General features: G+C 41.6%; 2 protein-coding genes across 7 annotated transcripts in view; one reads left to right on the forward strand and one right to left on the reverse strand.

The window, feature by feature from the left end:
* gfm2 (GTP dependent ribosome recycling factor mitochondrial 2) overlaps positions 1–963 on the reverse strand; it is a 62215-nt gene extending 61252 nt beyond the window's left edge. For 2 of the 6 annotated variants that reach the window (XM_043707471.2, XM_088000180.1), the window contains exon 1: positions 748–869. The gene's annotated coding sequence lies outside the window, so the exon portion shown is untranslated. Of the gene's footprint in view, positions 1–670 lie in introns of all 6 variants that reach the window. The other 4 variants (XM_043707463.2, XM_043707466.2, XM_043707480.2 and 1 more) reach the window with 3 other exon arrangements.
* On the forward strand, positions 854–18629 carry nsa2 (NSA2 ribosome biogenesis homolog (S. cerevisiae)). Its single transcript, XM_043707498.2, has 7 exons — positions 854–993; positions 7951–8138; positions 11099–11249; positions 14423–14602; positions 16263–16374; positions 17185–17265; positions 18336–18629. The coding sequence occupies exons 1-7, from the start codon at positions 991–993 to the stop codon at positions 18401–18403; spliced, it is 783 nt and encodes a 260-aa protein (XP_043563433.1). The 5' UTR covers positions 854–990; the 3' UTR covers positions 18404–18629.

Here is an 18629-nt window from a genome sequence, read left to right on the forward strand (position 1 = left end):
TCGGACACCCTGTCCCTGATGCCCCGGGACCCTCCGACACCCTGTCCCTGATGCCCCGGGACCCTCCGACACCCTGTCCCTGATGCCCCGGGACCCTCCGGCACCCTGTCCCTGATGCCCCGGGACCCTCCGGCACCCTGTCCCTGATGCCCCGGGACCCTCCGGCACCCTGTCCCTGATGCCCCGGGACCCTCCGGCACCCTGTCCCTGATGCCCCGGGACTCTCCGGCACCCTCCGGCACCCTGTCCCTGATGCCCCGGGACCCTCCGGCACCCTGTCCCTGATGCCCCGGGACCCTCCGGCACCCTGTCCCTGATGCCCCGGGACCCTCCGGCACCCTGTCCCTGATGCCCCGGGACCCTGTGAGCGCCTGACCCTGAAACCTTCTGACACTTCTTACCAAGAACCTCTCTGAACCCGACAGAGAGACCCTCTAACCCGGCCCTCACTGCCAAGACCTGATCCCCATCCCCATCACTTTCCCCCTCACCCACCCCCCACCATCACCCCGAGTCCCTCGAACCCTACATCGGCTTTGACGGATTGGCCGTGGGAAATGCGGGGATAGGGAGGGGGCGGTGGGCTGCTCTTCGGAAGGTCAGTGTGGACTCGATGGGTCGGATGGCCTGCTTCCAAACCCCCCTCCCCGGTCCGGAATTGGGACCTTACCGATCCCGAGCCGCTATCACTCGGCAGCACCTCAGCCGTCTTCCATGACAGGACCCCCGCGCTCTCCGCCCACTAACCGTCGCAGCACGCGATCACCGTCTCGCGCCTGCGGACGCACTCCATCCCCATCCCCTTGGCGTCGCTTCCGGTCCGTCACCTCTTGGCCCAGACCGACGCTCCTTCACTTCCTCTATCAACAAGATGGCGGCGTAGTGTGTGCGGCCTTCAGTATTCTCTGTGTCATCGAGAGATAAGGCCGGGATCAGCAGCAGCAACAGCACCAGTTCTTTGAGTCGCAGAGTGAGACTGACAGCAACGAAATGGTGAGTGAGCTAAAGACCGACGGAGCGATCGGGGTGAACACACGGTGTCGGCCCCGAGACCCTCAACCCGGGCACCAGCTGCCGCTGCCTAACGCTTCCGACACGCACTGAAAACCCCAAACTTCCGTTCTCCGTTCATCAAATCGTTTTAGCACTTTAAACGCTGCTTGTGTCGCAATTTGAAAATTCTTCTCACCCTCCCCCCCCCCCCCCTTTTCATCTACAAGTAGTTGAATTCACCTTAAAACGACTTTTTCACCTAGTTAAATCCTTCAGGAGTCAACATCGTGTTTAACAATTTCAGAGCATTAACACCTTCTCATCCATAACACCAAGACCTGTCATGAAATGGTTTGCTTTCAGTACTGTTTACGCATAGTTTCCTTTAATAGTTATCCAGCTTTTCTTATAGATTCATACCGCACGGAAACAGACTCTTCGATCCAATTTGTCCATACCGAGTTTCCGAAACTAAACTGGTCCCACTTGTGTGCATTTGACTCATATTTGTCTAAACCTTTCCTATTTATCTAAACCTGGGATATAGGTTTTAAACTTTGCATAATATTCCAAAATGGACAATCACTATTCAGTAATTAAAAAAAATCAACAGATATCTAGAACCAACTGCCAGGTTGACCACCATCTATTTTACATTGTTACACCATACTGATAAATGTCTGGTCCTGGATCTCTGTCACACGTTAAATGGGTTTTGCATTAAATAGTCTCTCAAATTCTGAGACACCAGTCACCCCCCAGCATTTGCTGCCCACTGTTATCTAAACAATAGTATGACCGAGCGGAGCATAATATAAAAACTTTGTAGTCACAATTCATTGCTGAGATTTGCTTATAATTCAATGGAACTGACAGGAAGCACCTATCTGCATAGATTAATCAGCTTGACCTGATTTTATATATTATATATAAGAAAGGAACTGGAACTCTAAGAAAGAAATGCTCAGTGATGTTGTAGATAGTGTTGAGGGCTGTTGCAGGCTATAACAAGGCAAGGATGCAGAGCTGAGCTGAGAAGTGGCAGATAGAGTTGAACCTGGATAAATGCAAAATGATTAGTTTTGGAAGGTTGAATTTGAATGCTGATTACAGGGTTAAAGACAGGACTCATGGCAGTGTGTAGGGATAGCGGGATCACGGGGTCCACGTATATAGATCCCTCAAAATTGCGATCGAAACGGATAGGGTTGTAAAGAAGGCATATGGTGTTTTAGCTTTCATTAATGGGGGATTGTTTGTAGAGGTTTTTCTCCACCTGTATAAAACCCTAGTTAGACCATACTTGGAATATTGTATCCTGTTCTGATCACCTCTTTATTGGAAGGATGAAGATGATTTAGAGAGAGGTTGCAAAGGAGATTTACCAGGAGGCTGCCTGCATTGGAGGATTTGTCTTATGAAGAAATGTTGAATGAGTTAGGGCTTTTCATGTTGGAGAGAAGAGTGAACAGAGGTGACTTGATGGAGGTGTACAAGATAATTACAGGCATAGATAGATATATAGCCAGAGACTTTTCCCCATTTTGGATAGGCATATGGAGGATAGTGGGCTAGTGTAGGTTAGGTGAGCTTGGATCGGCGCAACATCGAGGGCCGACGGGCCTGTACTGCGCTGTATTCTTCTATGTTCTATGTTCTATATGGCTGTCATGAGGGGTCATAATTTTAAGGTGATTGGAGGAAGGTATTGGGGGAGATGTCAGGGGTAGGTTCTTTTTGCAGAGAGTGGTGTGTGTGTGGAATGCATCGCCAACAGTTATACTAGATATAGAGACATTAGGGATGTTTTAGCGACTGCTGGACAAGCATGTGGATGGCAGTAAATTGAGGGATGTGCTGGTTAGGTTGATCTTAGATTAAGATAAACCCTTGGCACAACGTCATGGGCCGAAAGACCCATACTGTGCTGTACTGTTCTATGTTCTAAAACAAATTGCTGAACAAAGTCAGCAGGTCAGATAGCATCTGTGGAGTAAAAACAGTGTTAGCGTCTCAAGTCCACTTGGGCGACCTGGTGGCTCAGTGGTTAGCACTGCTGCCTCACAGCGCCAGGAACCTGGGTTTGATTCCATCCTCAGGTGATTGTCTGCGTGGAGCTTGCATGTTCTCCTTGTATCTGCATGAGTTTCCGCCGGGTGCTTAGGTTTCCTCCCACAGTTCAAAGAATTGCAAGTTAAATGGATTGGCCATGCTGAATTACCCATAGTGTTCATGGATGTGTAAATTAACTACATTAGCCATGGCAAATGCACAGTTACAGGGATAGGGTCAGGGGATGAATCTGGGTGGGATGCTCTTTGGAGGGTCGTGTTTTAAAAAATTCTCAAGGTCAGGTTCGTAGGAGAGTAGTCTGACACAGAACAAACGACCAAGAGGCGAGTCTGCTAGAATATGAGCATTTTATTCCCCGCAGCGTCGCCACAACCAGGTCTCATACTTACAACGGGTCTGGCTTATACTCACTCTACATGTTACCGGAACTGGGAGCCGTCAGTTCTCGTAGAGCGGTTGCCAACAACCCACGCTCGGCGGTTAAACGTAACCCCAGAGCAGACTCCCGGGTCTGGCTTATACTCACTCTACATGTTACCGGAACTGGGAGCCGTCAGTTCTCGTAGAGCGGTTGCCAACAACCCACGCTCGGCGGTTAAACGCAACCCCGGAGCAGACTCACCGAACTGGAGACTTTTCCAGCTGATATACTCTTTTCCAGATATAAACATTCATGTGAACAGCAGAGCAAGGCTAAAAAACACATTCCATTCTGGTTACATACAGATAAGAAGATTCACACGGGGAGGTGTGTAATAAGATTCACACGGGACTAAGCAACACCTCCATTCCGGTTAGATTCACACATGTATTGGGACATAATTTTTAACCGTTTCACCACATTCCACTGCTTGGCCCAATACATGTGTTACATTATGCTTAATTCAGTTCAATTCGTTTCAGTTAATTTCAGTTCAGTCAATTCAGTGTAGTTCAATTCAGCTCAGTTCAGGTCTGTTCAGTTCAATTCAATTGTGTTCAATTCAGTTCCGTCCATTTCAATTCAATTTAGCTCAGTTCCATTTTGTTCCGTTCAATTTGATTCACTTCAGTTCAATTCAGTTCAGTTCCACTCAGTTCAGTTCAGTTCAATCCCATTCAATTCTGTTAACTCCGCTTCAGCTTTTTGGACATGCCCAAATCCTCCGCTGTACCCCAGGCAAGGGGTTCTTCGGCAGGACTGGGATCCTCTCAAGGGTGGACAGCAGCGACCCTGGGGTTCCTCCGGTCGCCCCCCACCATTTCTCAAACAAACTGCCACGTCATGCCACGGTCCATGCCATCCCGGGACGGTCAGGACCTCCACAGTTTGTTCTTCTGGTTTCTTAGTCTTTTTCCAAAACATTGTTCTGTCTCAAAATCTCTCCTCAATTGCGATTGACCCTGCTCGCAGCGCCAAAATGTTTTAAAAAATTCTCAAGGTCAGGTTCGTAGGAGAGTAGTCTGACACAGAACAAACGACCAAGAGGCGAGTCTGCTAGAATATGAGCATTTTATTCCCCGCAGCGTCGCCACAACCAGGTCTCATACTTACAACGGGGCTGGCTTATACTCACTCTACATGTTACCGGAACTGGGAGCCGTCAGTTCTCGTAGAGTGGTTGCCAACAACCCACGCTCGGCGGTTAAACGTAACCCCGGAGCAGACTCCCGGGTCTGGCTTATACTCACTCTACATGTTACCGGAACTGGGAGCCGTCAGTTCTCGTAGAGCGGTTGCCAACAACCCACGCTCGGCGGTTAAACGTAACCCCGGAGCAGACTCCCGGGTCTGGCTTATACTCACTCTACATGTTACCGGAACTGGGAGCCGTCAGTTCTCGTAGAGCGGTTGCCAACAACCCACGCTCGGCGGTTAAACGCAACCCCGGAGCAGACTCACCGAACTGGAGACTTTTCCAGCTGATATACTCTTTTCCAGATATAAACATTCATGTGAACAGCAGAGCAAGGCTAAAAAACACATTCCATTCTGGTTACATACAGATAAGAAGATTCACACGGGGAGGTGTGTAATAAGATTCACACGGGACTAAGCAACACCTCCATTCCGGTTAGATTCACACATGTATTGGGACATAATTTTTAACCGTTTCACCACAGGTCGGTGTGGACTTGTTGGGCCAAATGGCCTGTTTGCACATTGTAGGGATTCTATGAATGTTTCTTCAGTTCTGAAAAAGGGTCACTGGACTCAAATGTTTCTTTTAGAAGGATGCAACACAGAACAGGGGTTAACGTCTCAAAATACAGGCCTCTTCAGATTGAGATAAATTCTTCATGAAGAGTGGTAAACCTGTTGAATTCTGTACCACACACCAAAATGTCAAGATGATTATAGGAAGAGATTGGGATTATGGTTTGAGTTAAAGGATAAGATATGATCATGTTAAATGCACTTAAAAGACTGAATAACCAATCCCTCCTAAGTTCTGTGTTTCTAGCTATCATTATTGTTTCACTAATATCCTGTTGGGACTTGTTACAGTCTGTGACTGAGACTTGAGAACCATAGCAATGTGGTTGCCTCTAAATCATCCTCTGAAATAGCCTATCAAGCCACTCAGTTGAAAGGCAATTAGAGATGGACAATAAATGCTGGTCTTGTCATGAAAGAGTTTTTAAAAGTACAAAAACAGATGAGATAGCAACAACTGCAGGGGTATTTCACTCCTTTGCCAAAGACATACTAAATAGGTTTCATCTACTTGCAAACAGACTGTGCCTCCAAGTGTGCAGCCAACTGGAAGCACAGTTTGGTTTTCATGCAGGCAGATCTACTGTGAGCATGTTCTCCAAACACCATCTACAAGAGAAGTCCAGGAAATTGGGTGGACTGATTTACCTTACTTTCATAGATATCACTCAACAGAGTAAGACTGTACAAGCTTTTGGGGAAACTTGGGCTGTTTGTGAAAGTGCCCCATCTCACCTGCTTCTTCCATAACAACATGCAATTTGATGGCCCCACTTGCAGTGCTTTCAGGGTGGAGAATGGAGTGAAGTAGAGCTGTGTCAGGCCCATTTTCTGTTTGGCAACTTCTCTATGCTCTATTATGTACAGAAGCTGGGGAGGGAGGCAGTAAAACATAGTACAAAGGATAGTAACGGTTTGGTGAAAATGTGTGTAGGATGATGGCTTTTTATACCAATTATTTTGAAAAATAAACTTATGGCTGTTGTCTTTGACTAATTTAACTGCTGTGATACCTAGTGAATCAATACTTTCCTGTGTGTTGTGGTTTATGTTTAATGGAGACTTGATCATTCTGATTCTGTACAATTCCAAATACCATATGTTAACACAACTACAGAAAATATTACTATATGACTGCATTAGAGGCCCCTGAAATACTGACCGACAATCTGTCCCTTGATGCAGAACTTGACAGTTGCATAGGAAAAGCAACAGCAAAACCACGTGGAACAACATTAACAGAAATTACTGGGTAAACTCAGCACATCTGGCAGCATCTGTGGAGAGAAAGCAGAGTTGACATTTTGGGTCAAGTGATCCTTCACTGGGTCACAACTGCTACCAAACCTGCTGTGTTTTCCCAACAATTTCTATCTGTCTTTCTGATATCCAGCATCTGCAGTTATTTATTTTTGTTTGGAAAAGCATCAGTTTGGCCTTTAGGACCAAGCTGATGGTTTGTAAGGCCTGTGTTCTCAGCACCTTTATTGTACAGTTGTGAAACAGACCAATTTACAGCAATTGAGGATAGAAGCTTGCCAATTTCAATATTCAATTTCTGTCCCACGTTTAAATATGTCTTGACAGGACAAACTCAAGAATACAGCCCAAAGGCAGTGCTCCCATGTTTGTTAGCACTGCTGAAATAGTGGCATCTGCATTGGTTTGGGTTTATCTGCATATTGAAGATGGTCACACATGCAGGGGTTTTTCATAGTGAGTTAGCCAGATCCAGATGATGAGTAGGGCGCCCAAAGTTCCTCTTCAGGATGCTGCAAGCTTGACCTGAAAGCCTTAGATAATTGGACCTGAGAGTCACTCTCAACATTCCCTCCAAGTGTGCAGCCAATCAGCTTGTCAGTGCTGTTCCCAGTGTTTCATAAGTTGCTGCCACAAACGGATCTTGAAGCTCCATACAGAAGAATAATAAACTAGAGGGACCTTAAGTCATTGGCTAATAACAAATAAACATATTGACACCACGTCTGGCTGGTAGTCACCATGACCATGACCAGTGGATACAACAGGTTGGCAACATATACATTAATATGATAATGCAAATGATACCTGGTAGGCCCATATGTAGAAGTTGTGGCAACCATCAAGAAAAATGTGCCATATAAACATACTCCATCTGAAATAAAAATTTTGTTTGCATGTTTGTTCATCTTTCATAGGTGGAAGATTTCCAGATATTATATCTTTATTTTTTTGGTGATTAAACTGGTGAAATTATGATATTTTTAATGCTTTGAGTTGTGGTGCTGAAAAATACTGACTAAATTTGGACATTTCAATGAAAAGTGGAACATTTTTACATAAATGTTCAGAGCTTTAACTGGCAATATTGTCATTTTGTTCAGTCTGAGACAAATCTCTTGCAGGTCAATCATACAGGCCAACAAAGAATAGATTTTGTTAATAGATATTTTACTTTTTCATTCCAGAATTAAGTTATTTCTATGAATCAAAATTCATAATTAGGCTCATAATTATGCTAGCATTGTCTTTTATTTATTTATAAGACATGGGTATCACTGACAAGGCCAGTTTTTATTGTAGAAATGCACAAAGGGTTACAATCTACTTATTCAAATTTCCAATTGCACTAAGATTTCCTGCAAAGAATCTGTGTGTTTGGTAAGTTCAAATGGAATGATATGTATGTTTCTTCGGGTTTAATACAGCCACAGAACGAATATATTGAATTACATCGTAAGCGATATGGCTATCGCTTGGACTACCATGAGAAGAAAAGGAAGAAGGAGAGCCGTGAAGCTCATGAGCGATCCCACAAAGCCAAGAAAATGATTGGTCTGAAAGCCAAATTGTACCATAAACAACGCCATTCAGAAAAAATACAGATGAAGAAGACGTAAGTCTCAATCTTAAATTACTTGCACATGATTTTGTTTTCAGTTATGGGTTTAGGAAATAAGGTGGCAAAAATATATATTTTCCAACCTTGTTGAAGCTTTTAAAAATAAGGTAAATTGCCACAGCTCTGCTGGACCATAAGCTGTTCTCTGATTAGAATGCAATGACTGGTGATGGTTTAACCTGAGGGTCGTCATGCCTCACGCAAAGGAAGGGGTTGAGAAGAAGAGTCCTTCAGTGTTACCTCAATTGCAGAAGTTGGTGTTGGCATCACTGTACATTGCAAACCAGCTATTCAGCCAGTTGAGCTAACTGGAATACAAAAGGAATACTCAGCTAAGGAAATATTTACCGCTCAGGTAATGAATTCCTTGCAAATTAATATTGTCAGCTTCAAAGCTGTGTAAATTCAGATGCTACCAAACTTGAACACATTGTAGTGAATCTTACTGAAATGAGCCCTGGTGAAGGGGCCTGCCCAAAGCATTGACTCTCCTGCTCATCTGATACAGCTTGACCTGCTGTGCATTTCCAGTTCCACGTTTTATTGAATCCCACTGGAATGAACACTATCAATAAATACATTTAAAACCTGACATTGAGATCAGAGGTGCAGTCAATAGGGTTGTAACTGCCTGATTAAAATGTTCCAGTTTCGGCATTGTGCTATAAAAACACATTATTGGTGACTTCACACATCTGCAGAGGTTTTGATTCAGGTAATAGTTTTTCTTGTCGTGTGTGTGTGTGTGTCAGTACAGCAATAATTAGTAAGGCAAATGGAAAACAGTGGAACCTCGATTATTCAATTATCTGAATTTCAGATTATCCGGCAAGATCGCAAAGTTCCGATGCTTGGCCAAAGTGTGTTATCCGATTCGATTATCCAAACGTTCGAACGTCTGAGCAAAATATTCCCTACCCGTATTGTTCAGATAATCTAGATTCCTTTATTAGCTTTGTTACAAAGTGATTAGCTTGGATGAGTTTTTTTAAAAAAAAAACTTATTATAGTTATACAAGGCATTGGTGAGGCCACACCTGGAGAATGGTGTGCTCTTTTGGTTTCCTAATGTCGGGTGGCCCACAGTTGCCCTGGTGGAAAGTTAAATGGACTGGCTCCTGGGCTGAGGAAATTGCCCGAGAAAAGAGGTTCAGAAGATATAGTCCTATATCCATCAAAATGTAGAAGAACGAGACATAATCTAATTGAAACACATAAAATTTTTGAGGGGCCGAACAGAACAGATGCTGAGAAAATGCATCCTCAGATGGAGAATTTAGAATACTGTCAGTCTTGAATAAAGCTTTGGTTTTCTTGGACTTCATCTTATTAAATGGTGTAACAGAGTTGAAGGGGCAAACTGGGTGCTCCAATTCCTATTTCTTACATTATAATCTTTTCTTAGGGCGAGGAAGATCTGGCAAGTATATGGCATAGCCACATGTAAGGTGAAAATGACTTTCCTTGTTATCAAAGCAACAATTAACACCAGGTGGCAGTAAGCAGCCCTAACAAAATTGAAGTCTATGAAACAGGAGTAAGGGAAACAACTCTTCACTGTGTGGAGTTATACCTCACAACAGTTATTCATTGTGATGTTTGGAAGGAGAATAACTTTAGCCTGAGTACAAATCTGCAGGAGTTCATTAAACCCATATATTTTATGCTTCATCAATTACTTTCCCTTCATCACAAGGACAGCAGGGAATATTTGCTGATGATTACACAATGTTCAATATTGTTTGTAATGTGTGTTCACATGCAACAAACCTGGGTAACATTCAGGTTTGGCATTAGTGCAAGTAACACCCATGAAACTCAAGTGCCAAGTGTAAATACTTTTGCTACAACAGCAGGTCAGAGACAAGCATTTCTGCAACGAGTAACTCACTTCCTGACTCCTCATAGTCTTTCCTCCACATGCAGAAGTGAGATAGAATACTATCCACTTGCTTGGAAAAGTGCAACACTGTAAAATATTGAAACCATCTATTAAAAAATAGCCCATCCACCACCTTAAGTATTTATTTCCTCCACCCCAATGCACAGTGCAGCAGTATGTGCCATTTATAGGATGCACTGCAGCATCTGTCAAGCTTCCCCAACATAACTTTCCAAATATACGACATCTACGATCTGGAAGAACTATGGTATCAGACATTTGGGAGTACCACCACCTGTATTTTCCCTTCAAGGGACACACCATCTTTACTTGAAACTATATTACCATTCCTTCACTGAAGGAATCCTGGAACTCCTTAACACTATGGCTGTTTGCGCTACATGGACCGCAGCAGTTCAGGGGAATTGAGCAATCGGCAACACATGCTAGCCAGCCAGTCATGCTCATCAACCTTGAGGAAATAACAACATAATAACAAATCATAAAGACAGTTGAATGTGTGATCTCAACCGTAATGATAAAGTTCTCCATGAGCTTCTTGCACTTGTCATGATGAGTCTAATGGGGCAAGGAAATTGAGTAGGAAAGAACAACAAAAAGAAGCTGAGCTCTATCACTGCTTTCCAAGGTTATTCCTAATTGGAGGGTAATTTATCAGAGGTGGGAGAGTCCAGTAGCAATTGATGGTGTGTGGTGATTGATAGTTAAAGATAAGCTTGTTTGTCAACTGGATTTTTGACATGTCATTTCCTTTTCTCTTCTTACTGCCCTGCTTGCTCTGTAATTCTTGGTCACCTGATTCAGCATTATGAGGAAACGTTTTGTGTATTGCATGCACAATTATCATGATGATGATGATGTGCTGTTTCTTTTCGATAAGAAGAATCCTCCTTAAGCCTATTTTGAGTGTTGACTGAATCCTTTTGTCGCGTGAGTAATATACTGCTCTTTGGGGAGTACCTTGCAAGAGTGATCACATGAAAACCACTCTCCAATAGCAGTTAAGTGTTTTGTAAATGTAACCTATTATTTCACTATTTCATCCTTCTAGCCTGAAAATGCATGAACAGAGAAACACAAAACAGAAGAATGATGAGAAAACACCAAAAGGGGCGGTACCAGCCTATCTGCTTGACAGAGAGGGCCAGTCGCGTGCTAAAGTTTTATCCAACATGATCAAACAAAAGAGAAAAGAGAAAGCTGTAAGTGGAGGATCTTTTCTATCTAGAATCTGCAAGTCTAACACTTGGCTGTTTCCATTCAAATGAGGGAAGTGCTAATTTTGAGGCTTCAGCACTGTCTTAATTAAAATGTTTGAAACATCTGTCAGTCATGAATTCCACAACAAATTTTGGAGAAATAAGCTGACATATTTGTGGAGTATCAAAGTAGCATTAGTCTGTATCCCCCTCTTTACCCTCTCAGATCTACAAATAGAACTTGGGGAATGGATTCCCTTTATTCAAACCAACACTTATCCCTCACCAAACATTTGTAAAGCAGATTATCTGCTAATTTGTCTCTGTTGTTTGTGGGACCTTGCTTTGCACATTGGTTACCACGTTTCATATAATACTTAAGTGAATACACTTCAAAAAGTACTTCATTTGCTCTGAAACTCTTTAGGATGGCCTGAGATTGTGAAAGGTGCTATGTAAATAAAATTTATGTTTGTTTCCATTCAACAATACACATGCCTGTCTTGCCCTTGACACTTCTATTTATACAACTGTACTTAAAGATTTCCACCATCTACATCATGTTGCCAGAAACCAAGTATTCTTTACGGTATTTTTCTAATATTCCATCATAGGAAGAGGACATTATGAGAGATAATGGCATATATTTGTTGTGTCTCCTGTTCACAGATTCTATTCACACTAAATTGGAGATCAAACAAATTCATCTCCTACAACCCACCCGCCCACATCTGCCTCTTGACCGGAAGAAACAGGAATAAGCCATTCAGTCCCTCAAACCTACTTCTACATCTTTTAGGATCATGGCTAATGCAACATTCCTCATGTCAACTTTCTGCCTTTCCTCATAACCCTTTATTCCTCTGCTAATCAAGAATTTCTCTATCTCAGCCTTAAATATACACAAGGACTCTGCCCCCTTGCCACAGATCTCTGGCAAAGAGCTCCAAAGACCCTCAACCTTCATCGAAGAAATTCCTCCTCATTCTCAGTTTTAAATTCACAGCACTTAATCCTGAGACTATGCCCTCTGGTTCTAGATTCTCCATGAAGGGAAGCATCTTCTCATCATTTACCCTGTCAAGCCCTTTAAGAATACATGTTTTAATGAAATTACCTCTCATTCTTTAACCAATGAATGGTTTACATTATAATTGCTTGTTTAGATTAGATTACTTACAGTATGGAAACAGGCCCTTCGGCCCAACAAGTCCACACCGACCCGCTGAAGCGCAACCCACCCAGACCCATTCCCCTACATTTACCCCTTTGCCTAACACTATGGGCAATTTAGCATGGCCAATTCACCTGACCTGCACATCTTTGGACTGTGGGAGGAAACCGGAGCACCTGGAGGAAACCCACGCAGACATTGGGAGAATGTGCAAACTCCACACAGTCAGTCGCCTGAGCCGGGAATTGAACCCGGGTCTCTGGCGCTGTGAGGCAGCAGTGCTAACCACTGTGCCGCCCACATTATTTAACAGCTGTCTGCCTTCAGGTGTTGTTAAAGTTTCCATTAAATCTGCTTTCATTAAAATAAAAACACCTTTGATCCCACTATTATGTATCCAACTTCCCTTTTCTCTCCAAAATCCTTCAATATGTTGTCATCTTCTAAGTTCATTCTTGGCTTTTTCTGGAACCCCATGTTTGAAATTCTGCAATGGTACTAAAACAGCTTTTGTCAAACGCACAGAATATATCCTATGCAAGTATGACAAAGATTGACTTTCCTCCTCATCCTTTTTGACCAGTGTGCAATATTAGCGTTCCCCACGAGCACGTCACCAGTATTGTCCAACCTCTATGATATCTGCATTCTTTTAATTCTGGCTCCTGTGCAATTTTTTCTCCACTATTGGTGTCTTCTGTTTTTTTGCCTAGTCTTACTTTCCTCCTTGAAGATTCACCTAAAACCTATCCTTTGACCAAACCTTTGATATCTGTCCTATTATCTCCTTATGTGACTCAGTATCATTTGTTTTGTAATATTCTTGTGAAGCATCTTGGGAGATTCCTGACATTAAAAGTAAATGTAAATTATTGTCGTAGAGTCATAGAGATGTACAGCATGGAAAGAGACCCTTCGGTCCAACCCGTCCATGCCGACCAGATATCCCAACCCAATCTAGTCCCACCTGCCAGCACCCAGCCCATATCCCTCCAAACCCTTCTTATTCATATACCTATCCAAATGCCTCTTAAAAGCTGCAATTGTACCAACCTCCACCACTTCCTCTGGCAGATCATTCCTTACACGTACCACCCTCTGTGTGAAAACGTTGTCCCGAAGGTCTCTTTTTATATCTTTTCCCTCTCACCCTAAACCTATGCCCTCCAGTTCTGGACTCCCCGACCCCAGAGAAAAGACTTTGCCTATTTACCTTATCCATGCCTCTCAAAATTTTGTCAACTCTATAAGGTCACTCCTCAGCCTCCGACGCTCCAGGGAAATCAGCCCCAGCCTGTTCAGCCTCTCCCTATAGCTCAAATCCTCCAACCTTGGCAACATCCTTGTAAATCTTCTCTGAACCCTCTCAAGTTTCACAACATCTTTCCGATAGGAAGGAGACCAGAACTGCACGCAATATTCCAACAGTGGCCTAACCAGTGTCCTGTACAGCCGCAACATGACCTCCCAACTCCTGTACTCAATACTCTGACCAATAAAGGAAAGCATACCAAATGCCTTCTTCACTATCCTATCTACCTGCGACTCCACTTTCAAGGAGCTATGAACCTGCACTCCAAGGTCTCTTTGTTCAGCAACACTCCCTCGGACCTTACCATTAAGTGTCTAAGTCCTGCTAAGATTTGCTTTCCTAAAATGCAGCACCTCACATTTATCTGAATTAACTCCATCCGCCACTTCTCATACCATTGGCCCATCTGGTCAAGACCCTGTTGTAATCTGAGGTAACCTTTGCTGTCCACTACATCTCCAATTTTGGTGTCATCTGCAAACTTGCTAACTGTACATCTTATGCTCGCATCCCAATCATTTATGTAAATGACAAAAAGTAGAGGACCCAGCACCGATCCTTGTGGTACACCACTGGTCACAGGCCTCTAGTCTGAAAAACAACCCTCCACCACCACTCTCTGTCTTCTACCTTTGAGCCATGTAATGTAGAATTTGAATTCATAATCCTACGTAATTTATTTTTTGGCAGGGTAAATGGGAAGTACCTTTACCAAAAGTCCGTGCCCAAGGAGAAACTGAAGTTCTGAAAGTGCTTCGCACAGGTAAACGGAAGAAGAAAGCTTGGAAGAGAATGGTTACTAAAGTCTGCTTTGTTGGAGATGGATTCACTAGGAAGCCTCCTAAGTATGAAAGATTCATCAGACCTATGGTGAGTTACAAAACCAGGCTGGCAGAGAAGGTGCTTATATAATTAGTACAAAATTCAAAGGGACAAGTAGATTCAGTTATACTTTTTTTAAAGAGTTAATACAAGAAATGAGTAAAGCGTCAAAATGTTGTGGAAGATCAGCCAAATAGGAATGAGAGGAAGTAACTCTCAGAGGTTTCTGGAAAATTTAAGGAAGTTGACTAATTTGTACTGGCTTTGTATTTGAGGCTAGCTAGCAAGGTATTCGTAGTGCAAAAACAAACCCAACAAATAAAAGTACTCTGAAAAATTATGAATTGTGTCTGAACAAAAAAAGGGCAGGACTTGTACAGTTAATGGTAGACCCTGGGTAGTGTTGTTGATCAATGAGACCTAGGATTTCAGGTACACAATTCTTTGAAAGTTGCATCACAGGTAGACAGGGTGGTTAAGGAGATGTTTGGCATGTTTGCTTTCATTGCTCAGACCATTGAGTATCGGAATTGGGGTGTCATGTTGAGATTGTACAATTGGTGAGGCCGCTCTTGGAGTATTGTGTACAGTTCTGGTCACCCTTCTATAGGAAGTGTTGTATTAAATTGGAGACAGTTCAGAAAAGATTTACCAGGATGTTGCTGGAATTGGAGGGTTTAAGTTATATCGATAGGCTGGGATTTTCTTCATTGGAGTAGAGGGTTGAAAGGTGATGTTATAAGAATTTATAAAATCATGAAGGGCATAGAAGAGGTGAATAGCAAAGTCCTTTCCCAAGGGCAGGGGAGTTCAAAATTAGGAGGCATATTTTTAAGGTGAGAAGAGAGAGATTTAAAAGGGTCCTGAGGGGCTTCTTTTCACACAGGGTGCTCAGTATGTGGAATGAACTGCCAGAGGAAGTGATAAATGTAGGTACAGTGACAACATTTAAAAGATATTGGATAGGTGCATGAATAGGAAAGATTTAGAGGGATATTGGCTAAGATGTAGGCAAGTGAAACTAGTTTAGTTTAGGAAACTTGGTCAGCATCGAAGAGTTGTTCAGAAGGGTCTGTTTCTGTACTGTATGGCTCTACAAAATAGAAACTGGAAACATCCAAGCCATGTGGAATCTGAGTTAATGAATAGAAAATAGATTAGTACAATAATTATTATTGATAAAAATGATTAAAGATAAACCCAGATGATGTAATCATACTAGTTTCACACGAAGGTCAACTACATAGGCTTATGATTGGATAGTCTTATTTGGACTTGATAAGGAAATGATTGGAAGAATGGGATCAGCAGCTACTGATTGCTACATTCTCGTAAAACTACAGTGATGTAGTTTTACGAGAATGTACCAAATGGTCAGCTTCTCGTGTTAGATCTGGGTCCCGGTTATTTCTGGCCAAAATGAATTGGTCACAAATGCAGATGGGAGTAGTAGGGAGATGACATCTAACTTTACGAAGGAAAATAGGATGCTTCGTTAAAACATGACTTGTCAGGGTAACTTGGAATAGGGAACAACTTGTCATCTTCAGTTGGGCTAGTGCAGATAATAGGGGGAGAAATAAAGAGGTGGCTGGATAGTTTGAAAATGATATGTCCTTTGGAAGGGTGACTGAGACAAAATCACAGTACAGTTTCATTTTTTTTAATTCTGTAAAACAAAATCTTTATTGTATCTATTGTTATGTAGGGGTTACGTTTTAAGAAGGCACATGTAACTCATCCAGAGCTCAAGGCCACTTTCTGTTTACCTATACTTGGTGTTAAGAAGAACCCGTCATCACCTTTATATACAACGTTAGGTAAGCAAACAAAGTTAACTTCACAGAAAAACATGTACACTTGTTCTCTAACCAACTGCAGCAAGAACAGTTCAAGCTCATTTCTTTTTTCAATGAAGTACCTCATCTTTTAAACCAGTTTACCATCAATTTGCAAATAGTTACAAGAGCAGAACTGATCATGTGCAGAGTTTAAAATCTGAGAAGCAGAATGGTCCCATATCCCTCTCCCCTATCCTCAAGTTGTCTTGCTGAATTTGATGTTGAGGGTTTCTATATTTCTAATGAAAGAAGAATTTGAATAACTATTACATTATTAAATTGTACGTATTATTTGTTTAATAACTCATTGTTTTAAAATCCTTAGAATTCTAGGATGTTGAATTAAACTATATCCAGTGTCCCTTGTCTAAAGAGATACCTGTAATTTCCACAACTCTTCAGATTTAATGTAAAATTTGATTTCTAATATGAAAAAAAGCCAGTTGAAATAATTTTGAAAATAAATAGTTGTTGAATGAATAAATATGCAAATATTATTTTAATCAAAGTCTGTATAAAAATTGGGAAAAGAAAAGCACAATTTCAAAATGGAACAGAAATTAAGCTGCTTAATTTTTGCAAGGTCAGTGAACCCTTAAGTAATTGTTTGAAGGCAATATAAATGGTTGGAGCTGACCTCTTAACAGTTTGTGAGTCAATTTCAAAGCATTCAATATGTTTAGTACATATTTTCAAGTAGCTATAGTGAGGGTAGGTTGTTGCAAGGATAGGATGGTTCAGTTGTTTCCCTAGGATATTAATAAATTGCCAACATTTGTTTCTCTGTAGGGGTTATTACTAAAGGTACTGTCATTGAAGTAAATGTAAGTGAGCTTGGCTTAGTCACACAAGGAGGCAAAGTTGTCTGGGGTGAGTAACAACAAATATTTTCAATTTTGTACTTGAAACTTGAATATTGTGGTGCTTTAAAACACTGTTGGGACCATTGCAAAAATCCAACACTCCAGGCATTAGTAATTCTGAAACAATTTATATCGAACGTTAAGTAGTTGTAGGTGATCTTCGTGTAGTTTAACCTCTCTTAACCACTTTGCTATTATGGAGCAACACACATTTTATAAATTACCTATTGTTACTAATCCCAGCTTCCATCTGCTCATCCAATCATACTTTAAAAAAGACCAACTACTGCATCTGATGCACATTGTATTTGTATTTTTATTTCTTCCTTTGTCTATATTTTATTGTTTGCAATTAGTTGTCAACTTAATCTCAAATTAAGTAGCAATCTACTTTTCAAATAGCATTGGAAAGCAGTTATGAGAAGTTAACTGTAGGTTTCTCATCAGGGCACAGTTGTATTCTTAGCTGAAAATGTGTTGCTGGAAAAGCGCAGCAGGTTAGGCAGCATCCAAGGAGCAGGAGAATTGTGCTTCGGGCATGAGCCCTCAATTTTTGTATTTCAGGATGAAACTCTTATTTCCTCTTCTGAGAGGCACATAAACTATTCCACCATCAGCAGGTCGTTGTACTTCTGACATTGTGTGTTGGGATTGGCTTAGTTTAAATCAGTTGTATATTGGTTCTGTAAGTGCTGCATGATACTTTATCAGACAGCCATATCTTGCTCAACAATACTTCTTTATCACAGCTGTTCTGAATGCAACTAACACCATAATCATCATCTAACAATGTAGACTGTCACTATAACTTGCCATTGTCTACATGCTGTACTCTAAATAGCTGGCTTCTCTACTGGGGTAGCATTACAGTAAAGTAGTTCAAAATTTATTAGAATGGATAGGGGCCTGTAATAACTTCAGGGAGATGTTTCTTTTACTCATGAATTGTGTGCATCTCGGATTTATAAAGCAAAACAATGTGTAATGTTTCGTAACCCAAACTATTTATTATGCAATATATATTTAAGTAAAGTACTGTGTGCATTAGTTTGAATAATACATTTTCTTTCCTTTCAGGTAAATATGCACAAGTAACAAATAATCCAGAAAATGATGGCTGCATTAATGCAGTTCTGTTAGTTTAATCCAAAGAACACAGAACTATGACATGAATGTTAACGGACTTGAGCATAATGTCAACCTTTATTTTGTTACCCAGTCAAACTGGAAGATCAGAGTAAGACCACCTGACCATGTTTGATTTTTTTTTCTCTCTCTGGATCTTGAATCAGAACAGCATTTTGTACTTCTGTATTTTTGTTATTTATGAATCACATTAAAATAATGAAAGCCATGAAAGAATAAACAGAA

This window comes from Chiloscyllium plagiosum, unplaced genomic scaffold (genome assembly GCF_037043375.1).
Source record: "Chiloscyllium plagiosum isolate Xiang-an unplaced genomic scaffold, Cpla_swu_hap1 HiC_scaffold_2, whole genome shotgun sequence".
Taxonomy (NCBI): domain Eukaryota; kingdom Metazoa; phylum Chordata; class Chondrichthyes; order Orectolobiformes; family Hemiscylliidae; genus Chiloscyllium; species Chiloscyllium plagiosum.